General features: G+C 42.0%; 1 protein-coding gene across 12 annotated transcripts in view; it reads right to left on the bottom strand.

Annotated features, from left to right (window-relative positions):
- Window positions 1-24,583, bottom strand: part of LOC117186837 (dynamin) — a 131,093-nt gene that overhangs the window by 43,610 nt on the left and 62,900 nt on the right. For 8 of the 12 annotated variants that reach the window (XM_033388135.1, XM_033388136.1, XM_033388140.1 and 5 more), the window contains 6 exons: window positions 16,801-16,812; window positions 9,809-9,814; window positions 7,806-8,009; window positions 7,645-7,738; window positions 7,449-7,585; window positions 7,246-7,388 (listed from right to left, as the gene is read on the bottom strand). In XM_033388135.1, coding sequence (XP_033244026.1) covers window positions 7,246-7,388; window positions 7,449-7,585; window positions 7,645-7,738; window positions 7,806-8,009; window positions 9,809-9,814; window positions 16,801-16,812 — 596 coding nt within the window. Of the gene's footprint in view, window positions 1-7,245; window positions 7,389-7,448; window positions 7,586-7,644; window positions 7,739-7,805; window positions 8,010-8,469; window positions 8,647-9,808; window positions 9,815-16,800; window positions 16,813-18,736; window positions 18,764-24,583 lie in introns of those variants that run through there. The other 4 variants (XM_033388138.1, XM_033388139.1, XM_033388144.1 and 1 more) reach the window with 4 other exon arrangements.

Genomic DNA, 24,583 nt, shown 5'->3' with positions numbered 1-24,583 from the left:
CAGTCGGAATGATGTTTCGGTTATCTAAAGCTGTTAACGGCTTGCGCCATACTCTGGGTGGACCATCATTGTAATATAGCATCATTTTTGTTTCGTCGCAAAATATGGGGTCATCCCAATACTCTGCCGGCTTACTGATCATGCTAACAGCGAAAGTGAAGCGCTTTTCCACATTGACCGACGAAAGCAGCGGTTTATTTCGTGCCACTCTGGAAGAGTATTTATGGCGTAGAATAACCTGGCGTACTGTTTCGTGTGAAACAACCAAGTCAAGTTCTTCGTCAAGTTCCTTGGCCAGAGTCCTGACCGATATTTGCGGATTCTGATTAATTTTCCTCATGATTATGCGGTCTGCCCGTTTGTCTATCTTCCTTTTACGGCCACCTCCAGATTTGGTTTCCAGTCTCCCTTCGTTCTTCGCGCGACTTAGGACATTGTAAATTGTTTTCCTTGATACTGAAAACATGTCTACCATGTCTGCAACAGATTTGCCCAACTGGTGATTATAGTAAATCAACTGGACAACGTCAAAGCTTAGTCTTTTGCCAGGCATTTTAAAAATTTCAGAAAGTTAGTCTGTAGATGTGCACCGGTCAAAATTTCGCAACAAAATCAAAGTCAATGCAAAAATAGAGCATCACTGAGCAACGCCAAAAGCATAGATTACGGTAAAGTCCCGTTTTTTCTAAGAACGAGATCAAAACAGAGCTCGAAAACGAAATGTGTAAAGAGTTTCTTGACAGTGTCAAAAATGAGTAATCATTGTTTTTGTTGTTTTGTAAGTTACCTATTTATAGTTTTGTTATTTTTTTTTCACTGACTACTTTATAATTAATCCCTGAATGGTTATGAATTAAAAAAATTTGATAAATTTGAACCAAAGGCCATTATTTTCTTATCCAAAGTCAAAAAATTTAATTTATTTTCAGTGTGTAAAGAGTTTCTTGACATACTGTATATATATCTTTAAAATATATTCTTTTCGAGAGAAGTTTAAGTTGACAACTCGAGAAGGAAAATATTTGCGCGACGTTTCTATTTTTATAGCGCGATCTTTTATAAATTATTGGTTTCGGTCAACATTAGCTTTTGAAGCTCCAATGCTGAACATTTAATTTATATGCAAAATGTACAACTATAACGAAATTGATCCAAAAAATTTATTTATTTGTGGTATTTATCTGATGAAAATAACGCACTTGCATTGCACTTTCATGGAGACACGAGAAATGACACTTTGTGTTGACCATGATGATGTCAAAACTTCTGCAAAACGACAAATTTTTAAAGAAAATAATTTTCCAACGTTTATTACAAACAGACTATTTAATTTTTTGATCGGTTTAATATTCCCAAATTAAATTTTTTAAGATTCTTCAGAATGGATTAGTAATGAAGATTTTCAAAATGCTTTAAATATATTAAAACATTTAAAAGTGGTTAATGATACAGACGAGCGTGCTGTTAAAGTTATGAAAGACTATAACCAAATACTAACCAAAAAATATACGAGTTTCAGAAGCTGCTAAACGTCGTAAAAGAATATGCTAGTCAATATCTCTTGAATAGAGTCTTCTGACAGTTAACTATTTATTGTTGGCTTAAAAGTTAACTAATCAAGCTGAATTTTTATGGGACAGATTATATTTTAATATTCAAGATAAAAAAAAAATCAATTTGATCAGAGCGATATATAGTATAGCTGCCATATCAGTCTCAGTCTATACTCCGTCAAGTAAAGACGCGCGAAATCTAACCAGCAGCAAGCACACCGAAATCCAACACACAAAACCTAACACAAAAACATTCAAGTGCACAAAGCAAACTCCCAAAAAAACCAAAAACAAACACACCTAACGAACAGTTAGAACATTAAGTGCAGCGGGCGTCAGCCCTAGCCTACCTGAAATGTCGCGACCACCAGACCCCAAATTCCACGCACCGTGGGACAAATCATCGTTTCTCGAACCCAAATATATTACAAAAATCAGAACAGACAATAAAACCTTCGAAAACGTGTCCCCCTTCATTATTAAAAAAGTCATAGACTTTCAATGTGGAGGTGAAGTAGACTCAGTCAAAAAAATCAGGGACGGTTCACTGCTCATTAAAACAAAAGGAACACAGGCATCAAAGCTCCTGAAAATCGTAAAATTCCACGATTTTCCTGTGAAAGCATCTGATCACAAAACCCTTAACTCCTCCAAAGGTGTCATCTACTCCAACGATTTACGCAACATAGAAATAGAAGTCATCAAAAGCGAACTCAAAACACAAAAGGTCATTGACGCAACTAAAATTCACAAACACAAAGACGGCTTACTCCAAGAAACCGGTATGATCATCCTCACATTCGATACACCAACACTCCCCCAACACATCATGATAAGATACGAACGAGTAAACGTTCGCCCCCAAACGCCTCGCCCCCTCAAATGCAATAATTGCCAGAAATTCGGTCACCCAACCAAATACTGCACAACCCCCAATATCCGAAGTACACCCCGCCGACGACGAGCTATGCTCCAAGCCCAAATTCTGCAGCAACTGCAAACATAACACCAACATCCAAAACAACCACAGCCCACTAGACCCCAAATGCGCGGAATTCCTCAAGCAAAAATAGATTGCAAATATCAAATCCTCCGAGAAAGTAGACTTCTTAACCGCAAAAAAATATATTTTCAACGCAACACGCACCAATCCACACCATACGCCGAGATAGCTGCAAAAACACAAACGACCCCCAATCATCCTTCATCATCACACAACACTCAGACCACACAACACAAAAGGCCAATTACAAACTACACAGACATCTCAGACTCAAACACACACCCATCCAAATCAATCCAGCAACCCACCCAAGAAGAAATGGCCATGGACACAGACCTCGAGGCAATAACTAAAACCAAAAACACCAATACCATCCCAGATACCGACCGCAAACTCCGAAGCTGGACTAAAGAAAAGGACAAACTCAACCTAGTCACCAAGCCACTCAAGGCAAAAGATAAATCCGAAAAAACAAAAACTACAAACCTAGCGTCACTATCAAACAACACCCTTTCTAGCCAAATCTACAACGAAGAAGATCTCTAAATAATAACAATAGTATTAACATTCATTTCAAGCCCCTTAGAAGTAAATACAATCACTAGTATGCAACTTAAAATAATGCAATGGAACATACACGGCTAAAAAAAAAAAATACATTGAAGTACAAAGTCTCATGAAAGCATATAACCCCCTAATTGTTGCCCTACAAGAAACCCACATATCTAACCCCAACTATCTCCCTATCCCAACCAACTATTCAATATACCGCAGCTATAATCAGCTTAATGCTTTTGGTGGCACAGCCATCCTCATACACAACTCCATATCCCACACCCAAATCCCTCTCAACTCCGACTTTGACGCTGTGGGTGTCAACATCAAATCAAAATCCAAAGTCAACATCATATCCTCATACATCTCCCCTAACAAACCCTTCAACTCCCGCAATCTACATAACGTCCTAACCCTAACCACAAACGACCCCACTCTAGTCCTAGACTTTAACAGCTGGCACCCCTACTGGGGCTCACCTAAAGCCAACCTAAGAGGGAAAACTTTAGCCTCCTTTCTAGCCCATTCCAACTACATCACCCTAAACGACAAATCCCCCACCCACTTCTCAACACACAAGACATTCACCCACATTGACCTCTCCCTAGCATCAGCAACTATTGCTCCAGAACTTCTCTGGGAAGTAATAGACGACCTCCCCATCACAACGGGCCGAAACCGGCCTAAGTGTGACGGGTTCCGAGCGAGCCCGGCAGCCGCCTCAACCTAACCTAACCTAATAGACGACCTCTACGGTAGCGACCACTTCCCCATACTAATCTCCCTTTTCAACAACCCATCCCTCCCAAAATTTACCTCCAAACCGTCCTTCAAACTGAAAAGAGCCGACTGGGACCTCTACCAAAAACACATCCATAAACTCAACTCCACTACCCAAACAAGCGACAACGTCAACAGGGAAAACGCTCTTATTAAGAAAATAATAATCCAAAGCGCCCATCTTTCCATCCCCCAAAACACCACTTTCTCCCTCCCCCGTACCGTTCCCTGGTGGAACAAAGAACTAACAATCCTTAAAAGTTTAAAAACCACTAAATGGAATAAACTCAAACGAGACATAAACAACACCACCTACATAGAATATAAAAAAGCAAATGCCAAATTCAAAAGAGCAATCAGGGAGGCTAAACAGAAATCGATTCTTGATTTCACAACCCAAATACACCCCAACTCAGACACATCCTCAACATGGTCTAACATCAGACGACTATGCGGACTTTACCCTGTCAAAAACATTCACAATATCTTTAACCCACACACCCAAACAAACACAACCAACCAAACCGAAATAGCCAACTCCTTCGCCCACACGTGGTCAGAAGAAGCTCACGATCGTAATTTCTCCGCAACATTCCGGACGAACAAATCCCACACAGACTCCCTTATAAACTACACCCCAACTCCACCAGCATTAGAAATCGAAAAGGACATTACACTCATAGAATTCTCATCAGCACTATACTCCCTGAAAGGAAACACCCCCGGCCTCGACCGCATCTCCTACTCAATGATAAAAAACGCACCCCTCTCCCTTAAAACCAGAATAATAAACCACTTTAACGAAATACTCGACTCATACATCCCACAATCGCACAAACTCAGCCTAGTCCTCCCGATTCTAAAACCACAAAAACCACTAACAGACATAAAATCCTACAGACCTATATCACTTAATTCATGCCTACCCAAAACGCTCGATAAGATAGTGGCAAAAAGGTTATGGTGGTTTGTTTTGAACAACAAAATAATTCACAACAGCCAACTAGGCTTTAAAAGAGGCAAGTCGGTACTAGACAGTTTACTCTACGTAGACCACCTAGCTACCAAAGCCATTGCCCAAAAAAAACATCTAACCTTAATATCCCTTGACTTCACCAAAGCTTTCGACAAAATAGGAATCCACTCCATCATTCAACAACTAAAATAATGGAAAGTAGGTCCACGAATGTTACAATATGTCATAAACTTCATGTCAAACAGGAAAATTCTCGTCAAAAGTGGCTCTAACCTCTCGAACACCTTCCCACTCCCCAACGGCATACCCCAAGCCTCCCCCATCTCAGTTGTCCTTTTTCTTATAGCGTACAACCCACTCTCCGAAATCTTATCCTTTCACAAGCAGATCAAATTCAGTGCATACGCTGACGACTTCCTCCTTATCATCCAACAAAGCAAAAGGAAAAACCCCACAACCGACATTCCAAACAATCCTTAACCAAATAAACAACTGGTGCACTCAGTCAGGAGCAGACCTCTCCAAAGATAAAAGCCAACTCCTACACATATGTCGCAAACATAACTGCAAACCAAAATTCCTTACTGTCAACACATCCATCAACCAAAACAGCTCACTCAGACTACTAGGCCTCACACTCAAATCCAGATACAACTGGAATTCGCACATCAATAAACTCAAAATAGACCTTGCCAAGCCACTGGGCATTATCAAACACCTCTCGTCCTTAAAATACAACTGCCACACCTCAACACTTGTACAAATTATGAAATCTCTAATCATATCCAGAGTAGACTTCTGCCTCCCCATACAAGGTTACGCACCAAAAAGCCAGCTTAACCGCCTGAAAACTACGATTAATGCAGCAACAAGAGCCGCCCTGGGTGCATTCCGCACCACACCCACTAACAACCTTCTATCCGAAGCCAACTTACACACCTTGGAAAACAAGCGAGATTTTCTAACAGGCAAAATATTCAAAAACCTCATCCACGCTAAAGACACCCCACTAAACTCACTCCCAAAAAACCTAAAAAAAAAAAACACAGACTGCTAAGCACGATTGACAGAGCCAAACAAATTTCCCAGAATAACCTCATACCGTTCTCCCCGATTAAAACCTCCAACACCAATAAATTCAACCGGACTACTTCCACAGTATTCCTCAGTCCTTTCCAGCGAAATTATAGCTATCCACGAAGCCATTTTATTAAGCCGCAACAAACGCGGAAGATACGCTATCTGCACAGATTCACTCTCCTCTATTTCCGCAATAACCAATCCCAACAATTCCTCGTACTACCCCACCACAATCCGTAACCTCGTCACCAAACTATTCCCAAAAATAACAATTATCTGGATACCTAGCCACATTGGCATAAAAGGGAATGAAATTGCTGACACCGCAGCCAAAACTACCTCCAGATAACCCCTCATATATACCCCCAATCATAATTTTAACGACATCTCACTATTCCTTAAGAAAATCCTCCTATCGAAACAAACAGACCTCCTCACTAAGACTTCCCCCTGGTACCAACAAGTTATCAATCTATCTTCCACTCATCCTCCCCCCAAAAAAATAAACAACCTTAACAGAAGACACCAAGTCATCCTAAACAGACTGAGACTAGGGCACACAGGATTCACCAATGCCCACTACATGGATAAAACATCCTCCAACGCATGCCCACTGTGCCACAACCCAACCATAGACATAAGACTATACACATGCCCCGCCCTCTTTCTACAAAGATCCTCAATATTCCATAACACCGACCCCATGCAATACATCTCCAACCCTAACAACAATAACTCAAAAATAATCCTCAACTACCTAGTTCAATCCAAAATCATTCACTACATATAAACTCATAAACTACATATACATATACACAACTAGTATACTAGATAATAATTCCTTTACAACATATAACCTCAAGTTGGCACCTCTAAACGTTGTCGAAGCTGAAAACTTTATATTTAATTATTTTATAACAAAAGGAATACTTTTAGACGCTGAAACCTTTGAAAATTAAACTTTTATAAATAAGTGGAACCCTAATGTACATAGGTACTCTACAAGTACAAGGCATACAAATGAAATGTGCCAAACCTGTGTAATTCATACCGTAATTCATTCAATTACGGATAACAGAAATAATAAAACATCGAATAATATGTGGCGCCATAATAACAAAGGCAGTAAAGCGGTATAAATAAAGGAGTTGTCAATTGTGTATTTTATACATAAAAAGAGGTCTCAATCGGTGATGGGGCAAATATAAATAAAATATTTAAGTATTCTGTATAATTAAAAATACAACTCATTCAGCTTTAAACTAAGCAATGAATATATTCTTACTAAGAGTACTTACGAAGGTAGCATTGGAGGAGGCAATGCGCCTCCTGGTCGACCACCAGGTAGTGGTGGTGCACCACCTCCTGGGCGATTGGGAATAGCTGGTGCTGGGCGCCCAGTTGCCGGTGGTAATGGGGGATTCCGCCCACCCAACGAGCCCTGAATGCAAAAATGTTCACAGTAACTTGGTAACTTTTTGACAATGAATAAACATTTTACCTGTACGGTGGGTGCTGGCTTACGGGGACCACCCGGACTTGGTGGGGACAAACGGGGATTATCCAATCCACTTGGCAACCAATCATTTTTAACCGGGGGAGGCAATGGAGATGACACAGTTGCCATTGAAACGTCACCTTCATTCAATAAAATAAAATTCAATATAATCAAATTTTATTAAAATATTTATACTTACCTATAATTTGCAATGCATCTTTACAGGCACGATACATGCGTAACATTTCTTCACGTCTTGTTGCCGATTCAGCTGACTCTTCCATCATTTGTGCCTACAAAATATTATTTATCAAGGCAATAGGAGACGTAATATATAAGGTTTGTTTATACTAAGTGTACCTGATCCCCAGACGCATAAAGATGAGCTAAAAGCTCTCCATTGATAAAGTCCTTGGCATTATTAATGATGAGCATCATAATTGCCTTGGGTACCATGTCCCGCGTTGTCTTTGTAACGATCTTCATATACGAATCAACTAGATTACGTATGGTTTCGACCTGACGTTCCAACTGTGGATCCGAGGAACTTTCCTCACTGGTCGACTGTTGTTTGTATACATTTTGTGTTTAGTGTAGGACATTCGTTGTTTTTGATAACAATTTTCATTTAAATGTTAATTTTTGGTTCATTAGCGACAGACAAAATGAAATTTAAAGAAAAAATAAGAAAATAAAAACTGGTGTATGTTAAATCGTTATAGAATTCCAATCAGGGTAACAAAATATATTACTTTTTATTGAAAATGTAAATGGGACTTTTTTGTTCTTTTATTTTCATAGGCCCATGGTATTATACCCTTGCGTATGGTATTACAATTTAAGATTCCACAGAATGAAGCATTTCCAACCCTATTAAGTAGACAACTGCATTTATCTGTATGTTATGTATGTAAGTGCTGTTGGTACTTTTGTATACAACCATAGAATTTATTTAGAAAGGAGAGCTATTCTCAAACAAATATTATTTATTGGTTACTTCGAAAGGGGAAGAACAGTAAATGAAAAATTTGCATTATTGTTACGTCGGGTACACAAGGAATAGCAGTCGGAGATTTATGTTTATTTTCATCAAAACGGTTTTTTTAATGCTTAAGAAATAAGCATGTAGAAATAAAATTATGCAGTGTAGGAAAAAAAAAATTGCATTATTCGCGGTACATTTCTTAAAATTTTTCATGATCTATAATCAATAAATCAATAGAATTAAATTAACAAATTCATTAAAAAGAAAGAAAATAAATAAAAATAATAGAAAAAATAAATAAAAATAAAAATAGTAGAAAAAAAATAAAAATAAAATTTAAAAAGTAATAAAAAATTTTGTAAAACCAATTTTAAGTATAAGCTTTTCTAAAAATGTTAAATGATATTTATTAGATTTAAGTAAATAACTCTCTACACAGATTCGTAATATGACTAGCGCAATAAACATAAGTTTAAACTTTTAGCGCTAGGATAAATCATGAAAATAAATAAATAAATAAAATATGCGAGATGTAAATCGCTATGGTAGTGAAAACCCCAAATCACCTTAATTACTACCAAAATGGCTATAACATCCTTCCTGGCTGATTTATGCAACAGCGTACAAATTGTGTTTAGCCTTCGGTTGGATTTTTCGTAGTCCATTAATGATTAATGTACATATGTGCATAAATACATACATCCTTGAGGTGAGTACTGGGTATACTCTACATTTAGGCCCAATCTCAAAGAAATCTATATATGTAAATATGTACGTACAAACGTTTCGAACCAAACCGACCTTTTCTAATAGATTATATGCTTTAAAAATGTTGAATGAATTGTTTTTTTTTATGGTTTGGTTTCATTTTAAAATATTTTTCAAAGCAGTTATTTTTTTGTATGTTTTTATCAGAGTTAGTGTTGTTCTTTTTCACATAACTTAAGTATCGCCTTTTCAGAATTGCAAAGTTCAATACAACCAGATGTAAGATACTTGACTCATGTGAAAACCTCTGAATAAACCATAAAAATACCATTTATTTTTTTTAATTTTTTAAAAGAAAAAGCAAAATGTTGTGAAAAAATACAATAATTCATTAAACATTTTTAAAGCCCCAAATCTATCTGAAAAAGTCAGTTTAGTTCGAAGCTTAAATACAAAATTTTGTTTCCTAGTGTTACCCATGTCCCTACAAATACAGAAGACTATGTTATCAATCTGCATTAATTGTCAATTCCCAGAATAAAATAAGATCCGCGCAAAGGTATACCCCATAGGGATGACTACTAAAATGTATATAACAATGAAATATATAAATACGTGGGTGCTTTCGAAAATATACAAAATAAAACTTTATATTATCAAATAAACATACTTTTTGCTGTCAACGAACGGTTTAGATTGTTGAGTATTTAGTAGTTTTCGAAAGTATTATAGTTTTATTATTACATAAATATTATATTATTTTTATTTGATAGGTGGGCGAAAAGATAGAGGAAAACAATTAATAAAAAGTTGTTAAGTCAAAAATAATATATATTTGATTTATGTGTGTTAAGAAAGTACAGACATTTCAAAATTGTCACTACTCTATGTAACAGCTATACATTTCTCAGTGTTAACCCCTTTTTTTTCTGATAGTTCTTTGATGCCAAATAATGAGCTTACATTTCTAGGCATTCTAGCTTGAGTATTCTTTACAAAAACGAGGGGGAAGTCTCATAAAGTCGCTTCTACGGCCGCGACTCTACATTTATACCCGATACTCAGTTAGAATGGTCCTCTCTACGAGAGAGAGCACATATTACACGACGAAGAGTGTGTAAGAGAGAGAGACAGAAAATAAGTAACTTATTTGAAAAATGCATCGTATTTGCTTAAAACATGGTGCTTGAAGGTTTTTTGAGTAGCTGATTACAAATTTGAAGTCAACTTTCCTGTTTCGAGATGCATCGAGTTCATGTCTCTTCAAAAGATCTATTTAAAGAAAGAAGATGTAGATGTAGCAAGGTCAGTTCTTAGATTAAAGTGAATCCGGCCATCTTGAATCCGCCATATTAAACTTATGAAAACTGACTTCAACTTCGTAATTATTCCGTGGAATTAGTTCTTCAGCGGCCACAAGATGTAGAAATTTAAGCAATCCTACAAATGGTTACCAACTTAGGGAGTCAAATTTTACACAGCTTTATACAATAGTTGTTTTTCCGCAAAAAAGGAAAAATCGTTTTCAGCGAAATTTTGCAAAGGATATACATGTAATACATATAAGAAAAACTGTAGAATAGAACACGAAAATTCCAATGAAGATACAAATAAAAAATAAATAAAAATTGCTATTTAATAATAATTTATTTAACAGACTTTTAGCGATTGTCTAAAGAGTTTTTAACCCACAGACTGTGGCCTAAGCAAAGTCTCAGTCATGAGCAAGATTTTTTGGATTTTTAGATACAGTAAACACTCGGAAATTAGAATCACTTTGTAAATTACGTGGTTCTAATACTCAAAAGATTCTAATTTCTGCACGAATTTTTTTTTTTCAAACAATACAAAAAACTTTTTTTTGTACCCGATACTCAAAATGAGTATAAGGGTATATTTGATTTGTGGTGAAAATGGAGGTTACACGTCCAGAAGGAATCGTTTCCGACCCCATAAAGTATATATATTCTTTATCAGCATCAATGGCCGAGTCGATAGGGCCCTGTCTGTCCGTCCGTCCGTGCGTCTGTCCGTTCCTATGAGCGCCTAGTGCTCAAAGACTATAAGAGCTAGAGCAACGACATTTTGTATCTAGACTTCTGTGAAATGGCGAGGCGAAGTTTTGAATTACACTTGTAACAGTGCGATATCACAGAAGTCTGGATACATTTGTTGCTTTAGCTCTAATAGTCTCCGAGCTCTAGGCGCTCATGAAGACAGACTGACAGACCGACATGCCTATATCGACTCGGCTATTGGATCGTTATGGGATCGGTAACGCTTTCTTCTGGGTGTTACACACTTTCATTAGAAATCTAATATACCCCTATACTCTTTGAGTATCGAGTATAAAAAAAGGGTCAAGTACATTGCAGATGTTTTTGTGACTTTCATAACGTCAGTACCCGAGTAGAAAGCGGACCAATCAAAATTCTTCTTCTTATCCTTATACTCTTTCACGACCATTTTATCCGGACAAAATTGGGCAGACCAAATAGTTCCGAAGTGAATCGAAACTAATTTCGCTAGCTGTCGTTAGCTATTCGACCGGAATAACAGAAATTAAACTTCTAGACCTTTGAGTCGACGGTTTTTATTTAGTCAGCCATTGGGTGCTACAGGGGGATAAACGGGTGGCGGCTCGGTTTGCACAAATGTAAACTCGGAATGAGGCGCATCCACTCCGGGTTTTGTGCCCTACACCCCTAGGATACAGAGGGTTGCGAGCGAACCGTCACCCGCCGTAACTGTACACACTGGTGGAAGTGCAATTATACTCTCCCCGTGAGGGCGTCTGGAAACAGGTCCTGCTACGGTCATGTCTCTGCCAGGATGCTGGCGAATGGTAGTCGGGCGGAGAGAAGAAAACACTCAGTGAAATTACCCTAATCCAGGGATGCATGGCCGAGGGGGTGTTCGGTCGCTAATATGCGGACTCTGGATACCTGCCGCCCTCCAGTTTAAATTAGGCTTCCCGGGACAAGCGGGCTATGCCTCGGGTGACCAACCCCATCCCGAGACCAACTATGACAAACATATTAAATATACAAAAAAAAATATACAAAGGTGCTCGGTACTCCTTTTAAAGTACCGGAGAGACAAGACCATCCCTCTACATCAACGCCTAGGAAACCAGGTCTAAGGAAGACGGGGTAGGAGAATCAGCCGGTCCACCGTCTTCAAGCAGCAGCCGCAGCGAGGGGGGCCCGAAAAGCCAATCGGTTCCTTACAAGTCGGGTGGCTACAAGGGCGAGTCCGGGTACCGGGGTGGCTGCTAAACAGAGCGTTATCGCGGCTGGTAAGCGCACCGGGATCGAAGAACCATGGGAGCCCCGGCGGGCAGCGTGTCTGCACTACGGGGAGGAAAGCCGTCGTGCCAGGACTGGAGACGAGCGGCTTTTATCCTGGCCAACTAGGACCCCTGGAGCCGAAGGAGTTGAGTAGAGGCTCAACCTGCCACATTTCCAGCCAGCCAAAGCCGGAAAGGGAGCAGTCAAGACCCCCAACAAGCGGCAACGCTCAGCGGAGGATCCCGCTAGTCAGCCAGGCCAAGCCCAGCAATCCAAGCGGGTGAAAACCCACCTCACAAACCGATCGTTCGCTGAGTTGGCGAGGGGCATCCTGGACAGGGGCGCCGAAGACGGCCATGTCCCTCGGGACAAGTGGCATCTGGTGGAGAACGCGCTCCAGGACCGGTTCCTACTAGAACTGGAGGAGAATGGCGGACCACCTCCAAAGTGTGAGGACGCAGGGTGGAATCAAGGCAAGGTGAAAGCCATCGCCTGCCAAGACGCTCGATCTGCGGCCCTCTACATGAAGGCAGTGGCGGCCCTCTAAGAGGTCTATCCAGGGGCGGAGGTCGGGCCAGACCCGGAGCTGCCGCAGATTCCGAAAGAGGAGGCCTCGTTTGAGGAGGCCAACCAGGCGTCGGATGCGGCGTGCATGGTGTCGGACGACATCTTGGCCGACTACGGTTCCGAGGAGAGCGACCTAGCCAGGGGTCTCAGCCAAATCGTTGTCGGGGAGGAGCCGGAGTCACACGACAGCGACCTAGAAACAACAATGGTGGAGGTGAGCCTCAGGAATGTCACTGACGCTCCTGCAGATAAGCCTCCACCATTGTAAGGCAGCACGCGATGCTCTACTGCCCCATCTGGCCAAGGGTGGAGCCGACATAGTACTCATTCAGGAGCCCTGGATCCTCGGAAACAGGGTCTCCGGTCTCCGGTTCGTACCTGCATTCTTGCAAGAAGAGAGTTGCACTTATTTCTGCTGCCAAATTTCAGCAATGAAGACCACACCGCAGTTAGACTCGAAGGCCAGAAGCGCTCACTGAGGATCTGCTCTGCATACATGGGTCATAATCAACCTGACCCCCCTCCAAAAGCGCCTCTACGGGCTATAATCGCAGACTGATCGGCCAAGGACATCGGCCTAATTGTGGGGTGCGACGCCAACGAACATCATTGCCAGTGGAGAAGCACTGACATAAACGAATGAGTACCTTTTAAGTTACTTACTGACCACTCAAATGGTCTTATTAAACCGGGGTAGTGACCCCACCTTCAAGAACAGAGGCCGGAAGAAAACTGAGTGGTGGAATCCGAAACTAGGGAAACTCCAGAAAGCCTCCCGAAAACTCTTCAATAAAGCTAAGGCTGAAAACGTTGAGCAAAACTGGGCCGAGTACAAGGCCAGTCTGTCAACCTACAACAAAGAACTTAGGAAAGCCAAACGCACCTCTTGGCTTAAATTCTGTAGCGAAATCTAGAACAACTCAGAACTCAGAGTTCTCTCGAAGACAGCACCCACCATGAGCTACTTGAAGAACGCCGACCAGTCTTGGACTACGTCCAGCGATGTGTCGCTAAATGCTCTCCTTAATACCCACTTCCCTGGCTGCGATGAAAACAGACCCAACTACTTCGCACCTCTTTCTGTCGTCTCAAACGCCATCCTGAACCTGCTAAGCCAGGAGAACATTTCCTGGGCGATCAAAAGCTTTAAATCATACAAGCCTGCGGGGCCAGACGGCAATATCCCTGCCCAACTGATTCACGCGGGACAAAAAAGCCATTATTTGGCTCAAAATAATTTACGAGAAGACTCTCTCTTCTCCCACGGGTGCATCCCTGACACCTAGCTTCAGACCAAAGTCATTTTTATTGCCAAGGCAGGCAAACCCTCGCACATTGCCCCAAAAGATTTCATTAGTCTATCGTCTTTTCTGTATGTGTATTCCGCCCATTCTGATCCCCCAGCATGCCTATCGGAAGGGAAGATGCCACCGAAATGGCCCTATACTCGATATCGATCATCAAAGCGTCCCTTAACTTCAAGGAGTACACCCTGGTAGTCTTCCTCGACATAGAAGGCGCTTTTAATAACTTCCTTCCGGCCGCCATCACGGTCGCACTGATGGACCTGGGGGTTGACTCTCGGACGGTGATCCTAATCGATCAGACGCTACAATGCAGGACGGTTGAGGCATCACTGAGGACGTTAACATCCACCAGATTTTTCAGCAGAGCAACACCACAGGGCGGAGTCCTCTCGCCCCTCTTACTGCCGCGTGATGGCGTATGCGGAAGATGTTGCTATAGCATTCTCCGGTAAATTTCCGCAGTCGTGTGAGTGCATGACAAGTACTCTCACGAAGATGTCGAGATGGGCAGACAAATGCAGGTTAGGAGTCAACCGGTCTAAAACGGAACTTGTGCTTTTCATTAAGAAGTAAAAACTTCCTGACTCCCCCAAAACTCTGTGGGGAAACGCTAGCCTTTAGCAACAATGCCAAGTATCTTGGCCTAATCCTCGATAGAAAGGTCGATTGGAAACTGAGCTTATAGGATAGAGTAAAGAAGGCCACAGTGGCCCTTTACACATGCAGGAAAGCAATCGGACTAAAATGGGGAATGTACCCGTATATAGTTCGGTGGCTATACACCGCCATCATACGACCAATCATGCTCTATGGAGTGTTGGTATGGTGGCAAGCCTTAGACAAAAGAACATGTCTTAACAAACTCAGCTGAGTTCAATGTATGGCAGAGCTATGCACAAGTGGCGGGCTACGCGCTACCCCGTAGACCTCATGGGTAAGAAGGTCGCAACACTTTCCGCCTTCAGAATGAGCGAAGCCAAACTATGGAAAGCATCCGCGTTTGGGCACTCGGGAATCCTAATAAGACTATCCCCCCCCCCCCCCTCCCCGGCTACCGCCTTAACCTAACGTAACCTAAATCAGTTATATCATTTGATGAGAGGTCCGAGGCTAGCCTTAAGACAAAAACGTTCCTTTTTGGTGGGACCGCCACCAGTTACTTTAGCAACACAGACGTGGTACCTGTGATGGCAATATCCGGTGGTCTAAAACATCGATTTACTGGTGGTAAGTATAGGCAGTACGGATTCGGCGTATAATTGACGCTATCGACGTTTCTGTCTGCATGTAATTAATTCGGCTACCGAATCTACGTCACCAGCTGTTGTCGTTGCAAACGACAAACGAAGTCAACTTTTTATAGGCAACGATCAGCTCCTTAAAGCCTATCCGCGTCTGCCTCAGAAAAATTACCATTTCATTCTCAACCGGTCAGCATGCATCAAAACTATAATGCAGAACATTACATTTCGAAATGGCATCATCCAAGAGTGATCTGCTTCTTGTAGGTTTTATTGGCACAAACAACAGAATATTCCATTATTCATTTTTATTAACAAAGAACATTTACGAAAAGCAATAAGCCAAAAACTCGAGTATGCCAATACTTATTCGGAATATGATAAAAGCTAAGGCCCTTTGGAACAAATAATTTTACAAAATTATTAAAGTCAAAAAATTTGAAACGTGCAAAAGTGGATACATGCTCTTTTTTTGAACAAATTAAAATCTCTTAAGGAAAAGGATCTCTTTGAATTGAAATTATTGTCTTTTTTCATTCTCACTAAATTAAAGAATCTTAAAAAAAAAGTCACAAGGATTGATTCGTTTTTAAAGATTTTACAGGCACTTAAAGTGAAAAGTGATAAACATGTATCCACATGTGCTCGCCACTGTAAGTCCTAAAGTCCAGTAACAACATAGGTTTCTAGTTTTAAAGGTGAATATCGATAGAGTAAAACTTATCTTAACCGACACTAAATTCATTAGCTATATGATCACAGCCACCAATTTTTGTGCTCTCTTGAGTACAGAAAACTTACCACTTTTTTGTTTTTCTCGTATGTTTTAACTGTTGACAACACGGCAGGCAAGTCAAAAACTTTAAACAAAGTTTATTTGAAATGTCGTTACTACAGGTACACAGAGGTTTCTCTCGCTCTCATAGTCTATGTGAACTAGGCTTCAAACGGAACCAACAAACGGACATATAAACTCGGCTATTGCTGCTGATCGTATACATATGTATATGTACATACATATTTATTTATTATATATACATATATATATATTTTTTGCGGTCGGAAACGCTTTCTTCTGGCTGTTACACACATCTACACGAATTTAAAATACCGATATAATCCTTGAGTACCGGGTATAAAAAGTTACTCGATTGGGCAATAAATTATAATCTATATTGTATTATTAATAATGCATTTTTATAATCGATTTTAAATATTAGCATGAACATTAAATACCATAAATGATAATAAACAAACCTCTTGTCCTTCCTGTTTGAAGATTAGACACAAGCATCATGTCGTAACGCGCAAACGAAATGTCAAACACCAAGACATACATAAAAAAAAAACAAATTCACCATTAATTTATGTTTTTCTTAAAAATTCATCTTAGCTTCGTAAAAAAAAATGTATTGCTTACACAACAAAAATAAGAAACCATATTTTTATATTTAACTGAAGTTTTATTACAATAAATTTTGTAGTGTGATTTTGTTACATACATATATATGCATTTAAAACTAAATTACTATATCCCAAAGCCGGGAGATGTGCCCACATAACCATGTTGCCAAAGCCAAGAAACCCACCGGAAGACCGCAACAACCATTGACCAATTAGTCTCTTGTCGGCTTTTGACAAAATGTTTGAGCGCTGAATTCTTCGAAGGGTACTGGAGTCGTTGCTGGTCAAAAAAGCTACATGTCAAACTACAAATGTGGGTTCAGGCTTAAGCACGGAACACCCGAACAACTGCACAGGGTAGTGGAACACATACTAGACGGCTTTCAATACAAGCAGTACACTGTGGCTGCATACCTGGATATTTCGCAGGCTTTCGATCGGGTGTGGCACGAGGGACTGCTCGCCAAGATCAAAGTTATGCTCAACCCTCAGCAGTATGAAGATATCAAAAGCTTTTTGACGGAGAGGACCTTCTGCGTAGTTCAGGATGGTGCACCTTCTTTGACCAAGACCATTAAGGCAAGAGTACCGCAAGGCAGCGTGCTTGGGACACTGTACTGCTTATTCACCCACGACATGCCAAATCCCTCTACGGTCCGAAGGCAACCAGGGCAGACCCTCAAGATAGCAACATTTGCTGGCGACACAGCAGTATTCTCGGGGGCTAGCTGTGTCTATAATGCCACAGAAAATCTACAGCAATATCTCAAGCTGTTTGAAAACAGGGCCTGCCGATGTAACATCTCCATAAACCCTGATAAATGTGAAGTGATGACGCATACTTTAAGAATGGGCTCAGCCCTGGCGTCTTCCATATTGGGAAACTCGTGGAGCATCGTAGGAATCACACATACCTCGGAGTTACACTGGATGCACGTTTAACCTTCGATACTTACATCCGTAGCGTGAAGATCAAGTTGGTGGGTAAGGCCCAGAAAATTTTCTGGATATTAAAACAAAGCAACAAGCTCAGTTTAAAAAACAAAGTCATGATCTAAAAAGCCATACTAGCCCCTGCCTGGAAGTACGTCGTTCAGATATATGGGATTGCCGCCAAGACTAACCTTGCGAGGATCATGACATTCCAGAGTGAATTTCTGCGTAGGATCTCCGGAGCTGAGTGGTATATCCGTAATAGGGACATCGAAAAGGACCTTAACGCACCACTTGTTGGTGATGTTATTAACAATCAAGCAAAGATCCATATTTGTAAGCTCAAAAGACAGCCTAATGTATTGGCGAGGCGTTTACGAGAACCAAATACCGGCGGTCAGGTAATCTAAGAGGACCTCTACTTTAGAAACCTGGAGAAATAATTGAACCAAATATAAAAAAAAATTAACTTAATAGCAGAGCTCGCAAGTCACTCGCAAATAACGGTCCGCACATTTTTGTCTCTTCACTTGTGTTATCTGCTTCGTATCTGTCGACACTTTTTGTCGTGTCGTTTAATATTAGCGGCGTCTGCCGGAGGAGAGCCACACTGACTAAGTATCGGGTATAAATGTAGAGTTTCGGTCTTCGCAGCAACTCAAAACGTTCCAACTCGTTTTTTTGTGGGACTGTGCTATCGGATGTTCAATGACATCACTAACAACTTACCCCTACAAAGAATCGACGATTCCCAGGATACACTATGAGGTGCGCGATGGTTAGGAGAGGAAACCCCATTGATAAAAAGAAGGTTGCGGTAGTTCAGAACTGTACTCGTCTACAAAATTGTGGTTTTCAAAGGTCTCTGGTTCTAAAAATATTCCTTTTGGTATGAAACAATAAAAAAAAAAGTTATAACACGATTAGACAACATTTAGAGGTGCAGACTTAAGCTCAAATCTGAAAAATACGATAGTTGGCCTAAGGTTCCTGTTGAGAAATAAGCTGCTTATTGTAGTCCATTGAATAATAACAAAACCTATCGATATTTTCGGGACGAGATTATATTTTCATATTTGAAAATATAAAAAAAAAACGCAATCCGATTAGAGCGATATATGGTATGCATAGCTGCCATAGAAACTATCGCCCAAATATCGTAATTTTCATCTTTGAGCTGAACATTTAAAGTTGTATAACTTTGTATTTTGTTTTTTTATACCAAAAGAAACATTTTAAGACTCTAAGACCTTATATTGCTACACATTTTTATTCGCCCATACATATAAAGCCAATCCTAATGTACATATGAGCAGAAACCGAAAAAATTGTGTTATAATTGCTGTTGCTTTGCTCTGCGTAAGCAATAAATGAATACACATGTTTGCATGCAAAAATTCGGTTAGTTCGACTGTCTTCGACTATGTTTTCTTCATTTTCGTTCTGCGTACTCCCTTATTCTAACTCCTATAACTGAATGATGAATGCGTTGAAACACAACACACATTCGTGTCGCATTCACTCAACTCAATTCAATTCAAATGCCTTGTTCGGAGCAGAACCCAGCCTTCTTGGCCCTCAGTCGCTTATTTTGTTTGTTACTTATGTCTATGTCACTCATTTGTTTGTTAAAGCTTTGCGCGTGCTTGCCCTGCTAAACGCTCTCTGCCAGCTCGCTCTTCGCTATCTCCGCTTTGCGCCTGCCTACCGACGTCGGCCGAGCGAAGCTGCGCTTAGCGATCGGAGCGGCAATGTAAAGGGCAGGCAAGCCACACTTGCAATTTGGATGTCACGCATTAAAGAACATATCGTAATTTTATTTCTGCGCCGAATTTGATTTAATTCGAAATAATTAGTCGGCCGATTGGGGATAAAAAACATTATCTCCACATAAAATTTGGTGACCCCGACGTGATCTCTGAGTTGCAGTGTCAATTAATAATCGTTCGCGATCGACATTCGTTAGCCTTAGCAAATTTTCGGCGGTTAAGCACAATTCGGTGCTAAAACATACTTACATACACCTAAATACACGCATTGCGGGCTATTAACTTCTCTGTCGCGACAATTCGGTCAGTGCAGTGCGGTAGGCAGTGCAGCGAACTCACTAATACACACAAGCGGAGTACAAAGCGGAATCGGACAGCTCGCACAGCCGCACAGCTAAAGGCATTAGCTGTAATCCCTTTGCTTTCGGTTCCCACGTTTATACGTATACAGGGTGTCTTTTTCGGTCGTGCTGAGTGACTCTTTTAAAACCTCAACATGGCAGCACCTGAGCCTACCAATGTCGCGAACGCAGCAATGCCGAGTGATATAGATTTCTACAAGCACAAGGCTGAGTCCATCGCGCGCCAATTAAAGGCCATGGATCGCTTTCTCACCAAGGAAGAGCTTGCCGAGTTAGATGAGGCAGAACTTCAAGCTCGCTTAGAGCAAATCGAGCGAATGAATGCGGATTTCGATGCCGCTCAAACGAGCCTTGAAGGCTGGATTTCCTGCAGTTAGCCCATGATGCCCGACTGGACTTTTCGAATGTTTATGTGAAGGTTAGGTCCAGGCTGTCGCGGGAGTTGATGGCTGCTCGCACGGTAAATGTTGCCTATTCAACGGCTCGGCATACTTTCGAGGGGAATTCCTCGTTGTTCGCCTATAATAGTATAGGCCGTTCTCGAATGCCCGAGTTGCAGCTTCCGCGATTCGGTGGGAGCTACATGGATTGGCCAGAATTCCACTCGATGTTCTCGACAATGGTGCACAAAGACCATCGTATACCAATCATCGAAAAATTCGCACTTGCGTGCACTTCAGACCTTGGCGACCCCACAGGAGATTTCCGATGGGTGATCTTCATCATAGGCACGAAATTGGACCACAAGACCAAGGAGAAATGGGAAGAGAACTTGCCGACGTAAGGATTGCCTCGGTGGTCAAGCATGGCCTCATTCTTGGAAGCAAGATGTCGGATGCTGGAAAATTTGGGATCGGCCATGGTAATAATTCCTAGCCAGCAGGTGGGAGAAAGTAAACCTAGCACCCTAATCACCTCCATTAACGATCATAATAGCTCAACATGCAAGTATTGCAAATCCTCCGATCACTACATATCCCGATGCCAGGCATTTCTAGATCTCCCTGTTTTTTCTCGATACAAGGAGGAGAAGAAGCGCCATTTATGTCTAAACTGCCTCAACAAAGGCCATTCATTGCAACGCTGCAAGTCAGGGGCATGTAGAAATTGCCAAGCCAAGCATCACACACTGCTCCACATGCAGTCGGGCGCTGGCGCTGAGTTGCCGTCGCCGAGCACGGAATCGACCCAGCATGATCCTGCGAGTGCCCTAGTAGCAAGCAAATAAACTAGCCCTCCCCCCTCGAGTCAGAAATCTATGCCTAGCCAAAACGTGCTGCTAGCTACCGCAATCGTATATGTCAGGGGCCGTTTTGGATCGCTTATTCCATGTCGCGCCATTTTAGATTCCGCTTCTCAGGTTAACTTTATAACATCGAGACTCGCCAATCAGCTGCAGTTAGATCCTCACCCGTCTCACGTTCAAATCGCCGGTATTGGAGAGTCAATTCTACCGTCCAGCAAGGCTGTAGACATCGTCCTGCAATCTCAAGACGAAAGCTATCACGGTTTCCTCTCTGCAATTATCACTGCCTCAATCACAGGAATGCAGCCTAACTTCGGCCTAGACGCAAAGGATTGGCCAATGCCAAATAATCTAAAACTAGCTGATCCTAATTTCTCCACGCCCCAGCGTGTCGATCTGTTGATAGGTGCTGGTTTGTTCTTCGAATTAATGTGCGTTGGACAGATTCGACTGTCAGACCAATTGCCAATATTGCAGAAGACGAAACTTGGCTGGACAGTGTCAGGAAGTATTAAAAACTCTGAGAAAACCCGTGCGGCGCTAGCAGCCGTTGAAGATCTCCCTGTCATCTCCGCTTGCGAGACTAATTTGTGCGATATTGTAAGGCGGTTTTGGGAAGTCGATGGAGATTATTCGCCCTCATCAATTTCGGAGGAAGATGTTCATTGCGAACAGCATTTCGTCACAAACTGCGTTCGCCTAGATTCCGGAGCTTACTCCGTGCGTTTGCCAACTAAATTCAGTCTAGAGGAACTAGGAGAATCGTATCAGCAGGCGCTGCGTAGATTTCTCAATTTGGAGAGGAAGCTAGCAAAAAATGCACAGCTTAAGGCAAAATATATGGAGTTTCTCCAGGAGTATCGTGATTTAGGACACATGTCGCCAGCTTCGCGGCAGTCAGACCTCCCGCAGTACTTCTTGCCTCACCATTGCGTCCACAAGCAGGATAGTACAACCACCAAATTACGCGTAGTGTTCGATGGATCTGCCAAAACAGCGTCTGGAGTATCACTGAATGATGCGCTAATGGCTGGACCCACTATCCAACCTAAAATTCTGATAACTCTGCTTCGTTTCCGCTTTTTTAAAGTTGCCTTGTGTGGCGATATCTGCAAAATGTACCGCTGTGTACGCGTTTCCCATCCCGATACGCACGTGCAGTGCATCCTATGGCGCAATGACCCGAAGGAGGAGATTCAGGTGTTCAAGTTGGAGACTGTTACTTACGGAACCAAACCTGCCGCTTTCTTAGCAATTCGTGCTATGCATCAATTGGCAAATGATGAAGAGTTGCGTTTTCCGTTTGGCGCTGATGTTGTTCGAAGAGATTTCTATGTCGATGATCTCATATCTGGAGGGGACAGCATTAATTCTGTCATCAAGATTCGTCAGCAGGTAAAGGAGCTACTTTCGAAAGGATGTTTTCCCATACGTAAATGGTGTTCCAATGAACCCGCTGCTTTGGGAGGCGTATCGGAGGCGGATCGCGAAAAGTTCCTTACCTTTCATGACGGGACTGAAGTAACCAAGGCGCTTGGTCTAGTTTGGGATCCCACCACGGACAATCTTCTGTTTAGCTCACGTCGGAACCGCTGCAGGCCCAATATCGAAGCGTTCGGTCCTGTCTACACTAGCTAGGTTCTACGATCCTCTAGGGGTCATCTCTCCCATCATCACAAAAGCTAAAATATTTATGCAGTCGCTATGGAACGAAAGCCTAAAGTTGAATTGGGACGAAAGCCTGCCCCAGGATCTACATACGACTTGGATTGAGCTGATTTCGCAGTTGTCGATGGTCGAAAACTTTAAGTTTCCACGTTACCTGCTTCGGCAGCAAGCCAGATTAGAAATGCACGCGTTTTGTGATGCGAGCCAAGCAGCATATGGCGCCTGTGTATACATGCGTTCGGAAGCTCTTGGCATTGTGCAAAGTCATCTCTTATGCTCTAAATCCAGAGTCGCGCCCTTGAAAAGTATGACTATCCCCAAGCTTGAGCTATCCGCTGCCCTCGTATTAGCCGAACTAGTGTCCACCATAGTTAAGGGATTATCAGCTCCATGCCAAATACATTGCTGGTCGGATTCGTCCATAGCCCTTGCCTGGATTCGAGAATCACCATTGAATTTTAATATATTTGTTTTTAATCGAGTTCAGCGGATTCAGGAGCTCACCGCTGGAATGACTTGGCATCACGTGCCCACAAAGTTGAATCCTGCCGACATCATATAACGTGGATCCACGCCCGCTGAACTAATGGATAGCAGCCTTTGGATCTCTGGACCACCATTCTTGCGTCTTGAGAGCTCAGAGTGGCCTGCAGGCTTGCAATTGCCGACCGATGTACCAGAACGTCGTCATGCAGCATTGGTTGTTTCAAACGAAAGGGATGTATCGTACGATTGCAAATTTCAAAACTCATTCGGATCCATGCAGCGCGTCTTTGCTTACATATATCGATTCTACATTCTCAAGGACAAAGGCATAGCGCGGTCGAAGGGTCAACTTACCGTAATCGACATCAAAAATGGTACGCATTTGCTCATAAGGGCAATACAGCAGCAACAATTTTCCGAAGAGATAAGGGCCCTCGCCAGCAAACAGGCCCTACCGCCAAAAAGCACGATGGCCTCACTGAATCCATTTCTGGATAGCTTTGGATTGCTGCGGGTTGGAGGCTGCCTCCAAAATGCCGAATTGGACTACGACGCGAAGCACCCGATCCTGCTTCCTAAGGGACATCCTGTCACTGTCTCTATTATTATCTTCTTTCACGAAAGGTTTCTCCACGCAGGAGCTCAAGGATTGCTCGGACTGCTTCGGCAAAAATTCTGGCTTATTGGTGGACGCAAATATGTTGCGGGAATCATTCGCAAATGTGTTAGATGCTTTCGTTTGAAGCCAGTGCTGAGGGAACATATCATGGGAAACTTGCCTGCGGATCGCGTAAGGACTAATCCAGCATTCCACACAATGGGCGTTGATTTTTGCGGACCCTTTTATCACAAGTCGGAAGTCAGAAGCAAATGTCCTATCAAATGTTACATCGCTGTCTTCGTATGCTTTAGCACCAAAGCAACTCATTTGGAAGTCGTTCGGGTTCTATCTACAGAATCCTTTCTGGCAGCATTAAGGCGTTTTATAAGTCTACGTCCCAAACCTCGAATCATCTGGTCAGACAACGCTACAAATTTTGTAGGAGCAAAAAATGAGCTTTTAGAGCTTCGGCAAATGTCCTCAGCGATCCTCATACGTCGGCTGTGTCACATCTCTGCGTTTCTAGTGGAATCGACTGGAAATTCATCCCCCCTCGCTCACCTCATTTTGG

This window comes from Drosophila miranda, chromosome XR (assembly GCF_003369915.1).
Source record: "Drosophila miranda strain MSH22 chromosome XR, D.miranda_PacBio2.1, whole genome shotgun sequence".
NCBI classification, from domain to species: Eukaryota; Metazoa; Arthropoda; class Insecta; order Diptera; family Drosophilidae; genus Drosophila; species Drosophila miranda.
This window is presented reverse-complemented; position numbering and strand designations above follow the sequence as displayed.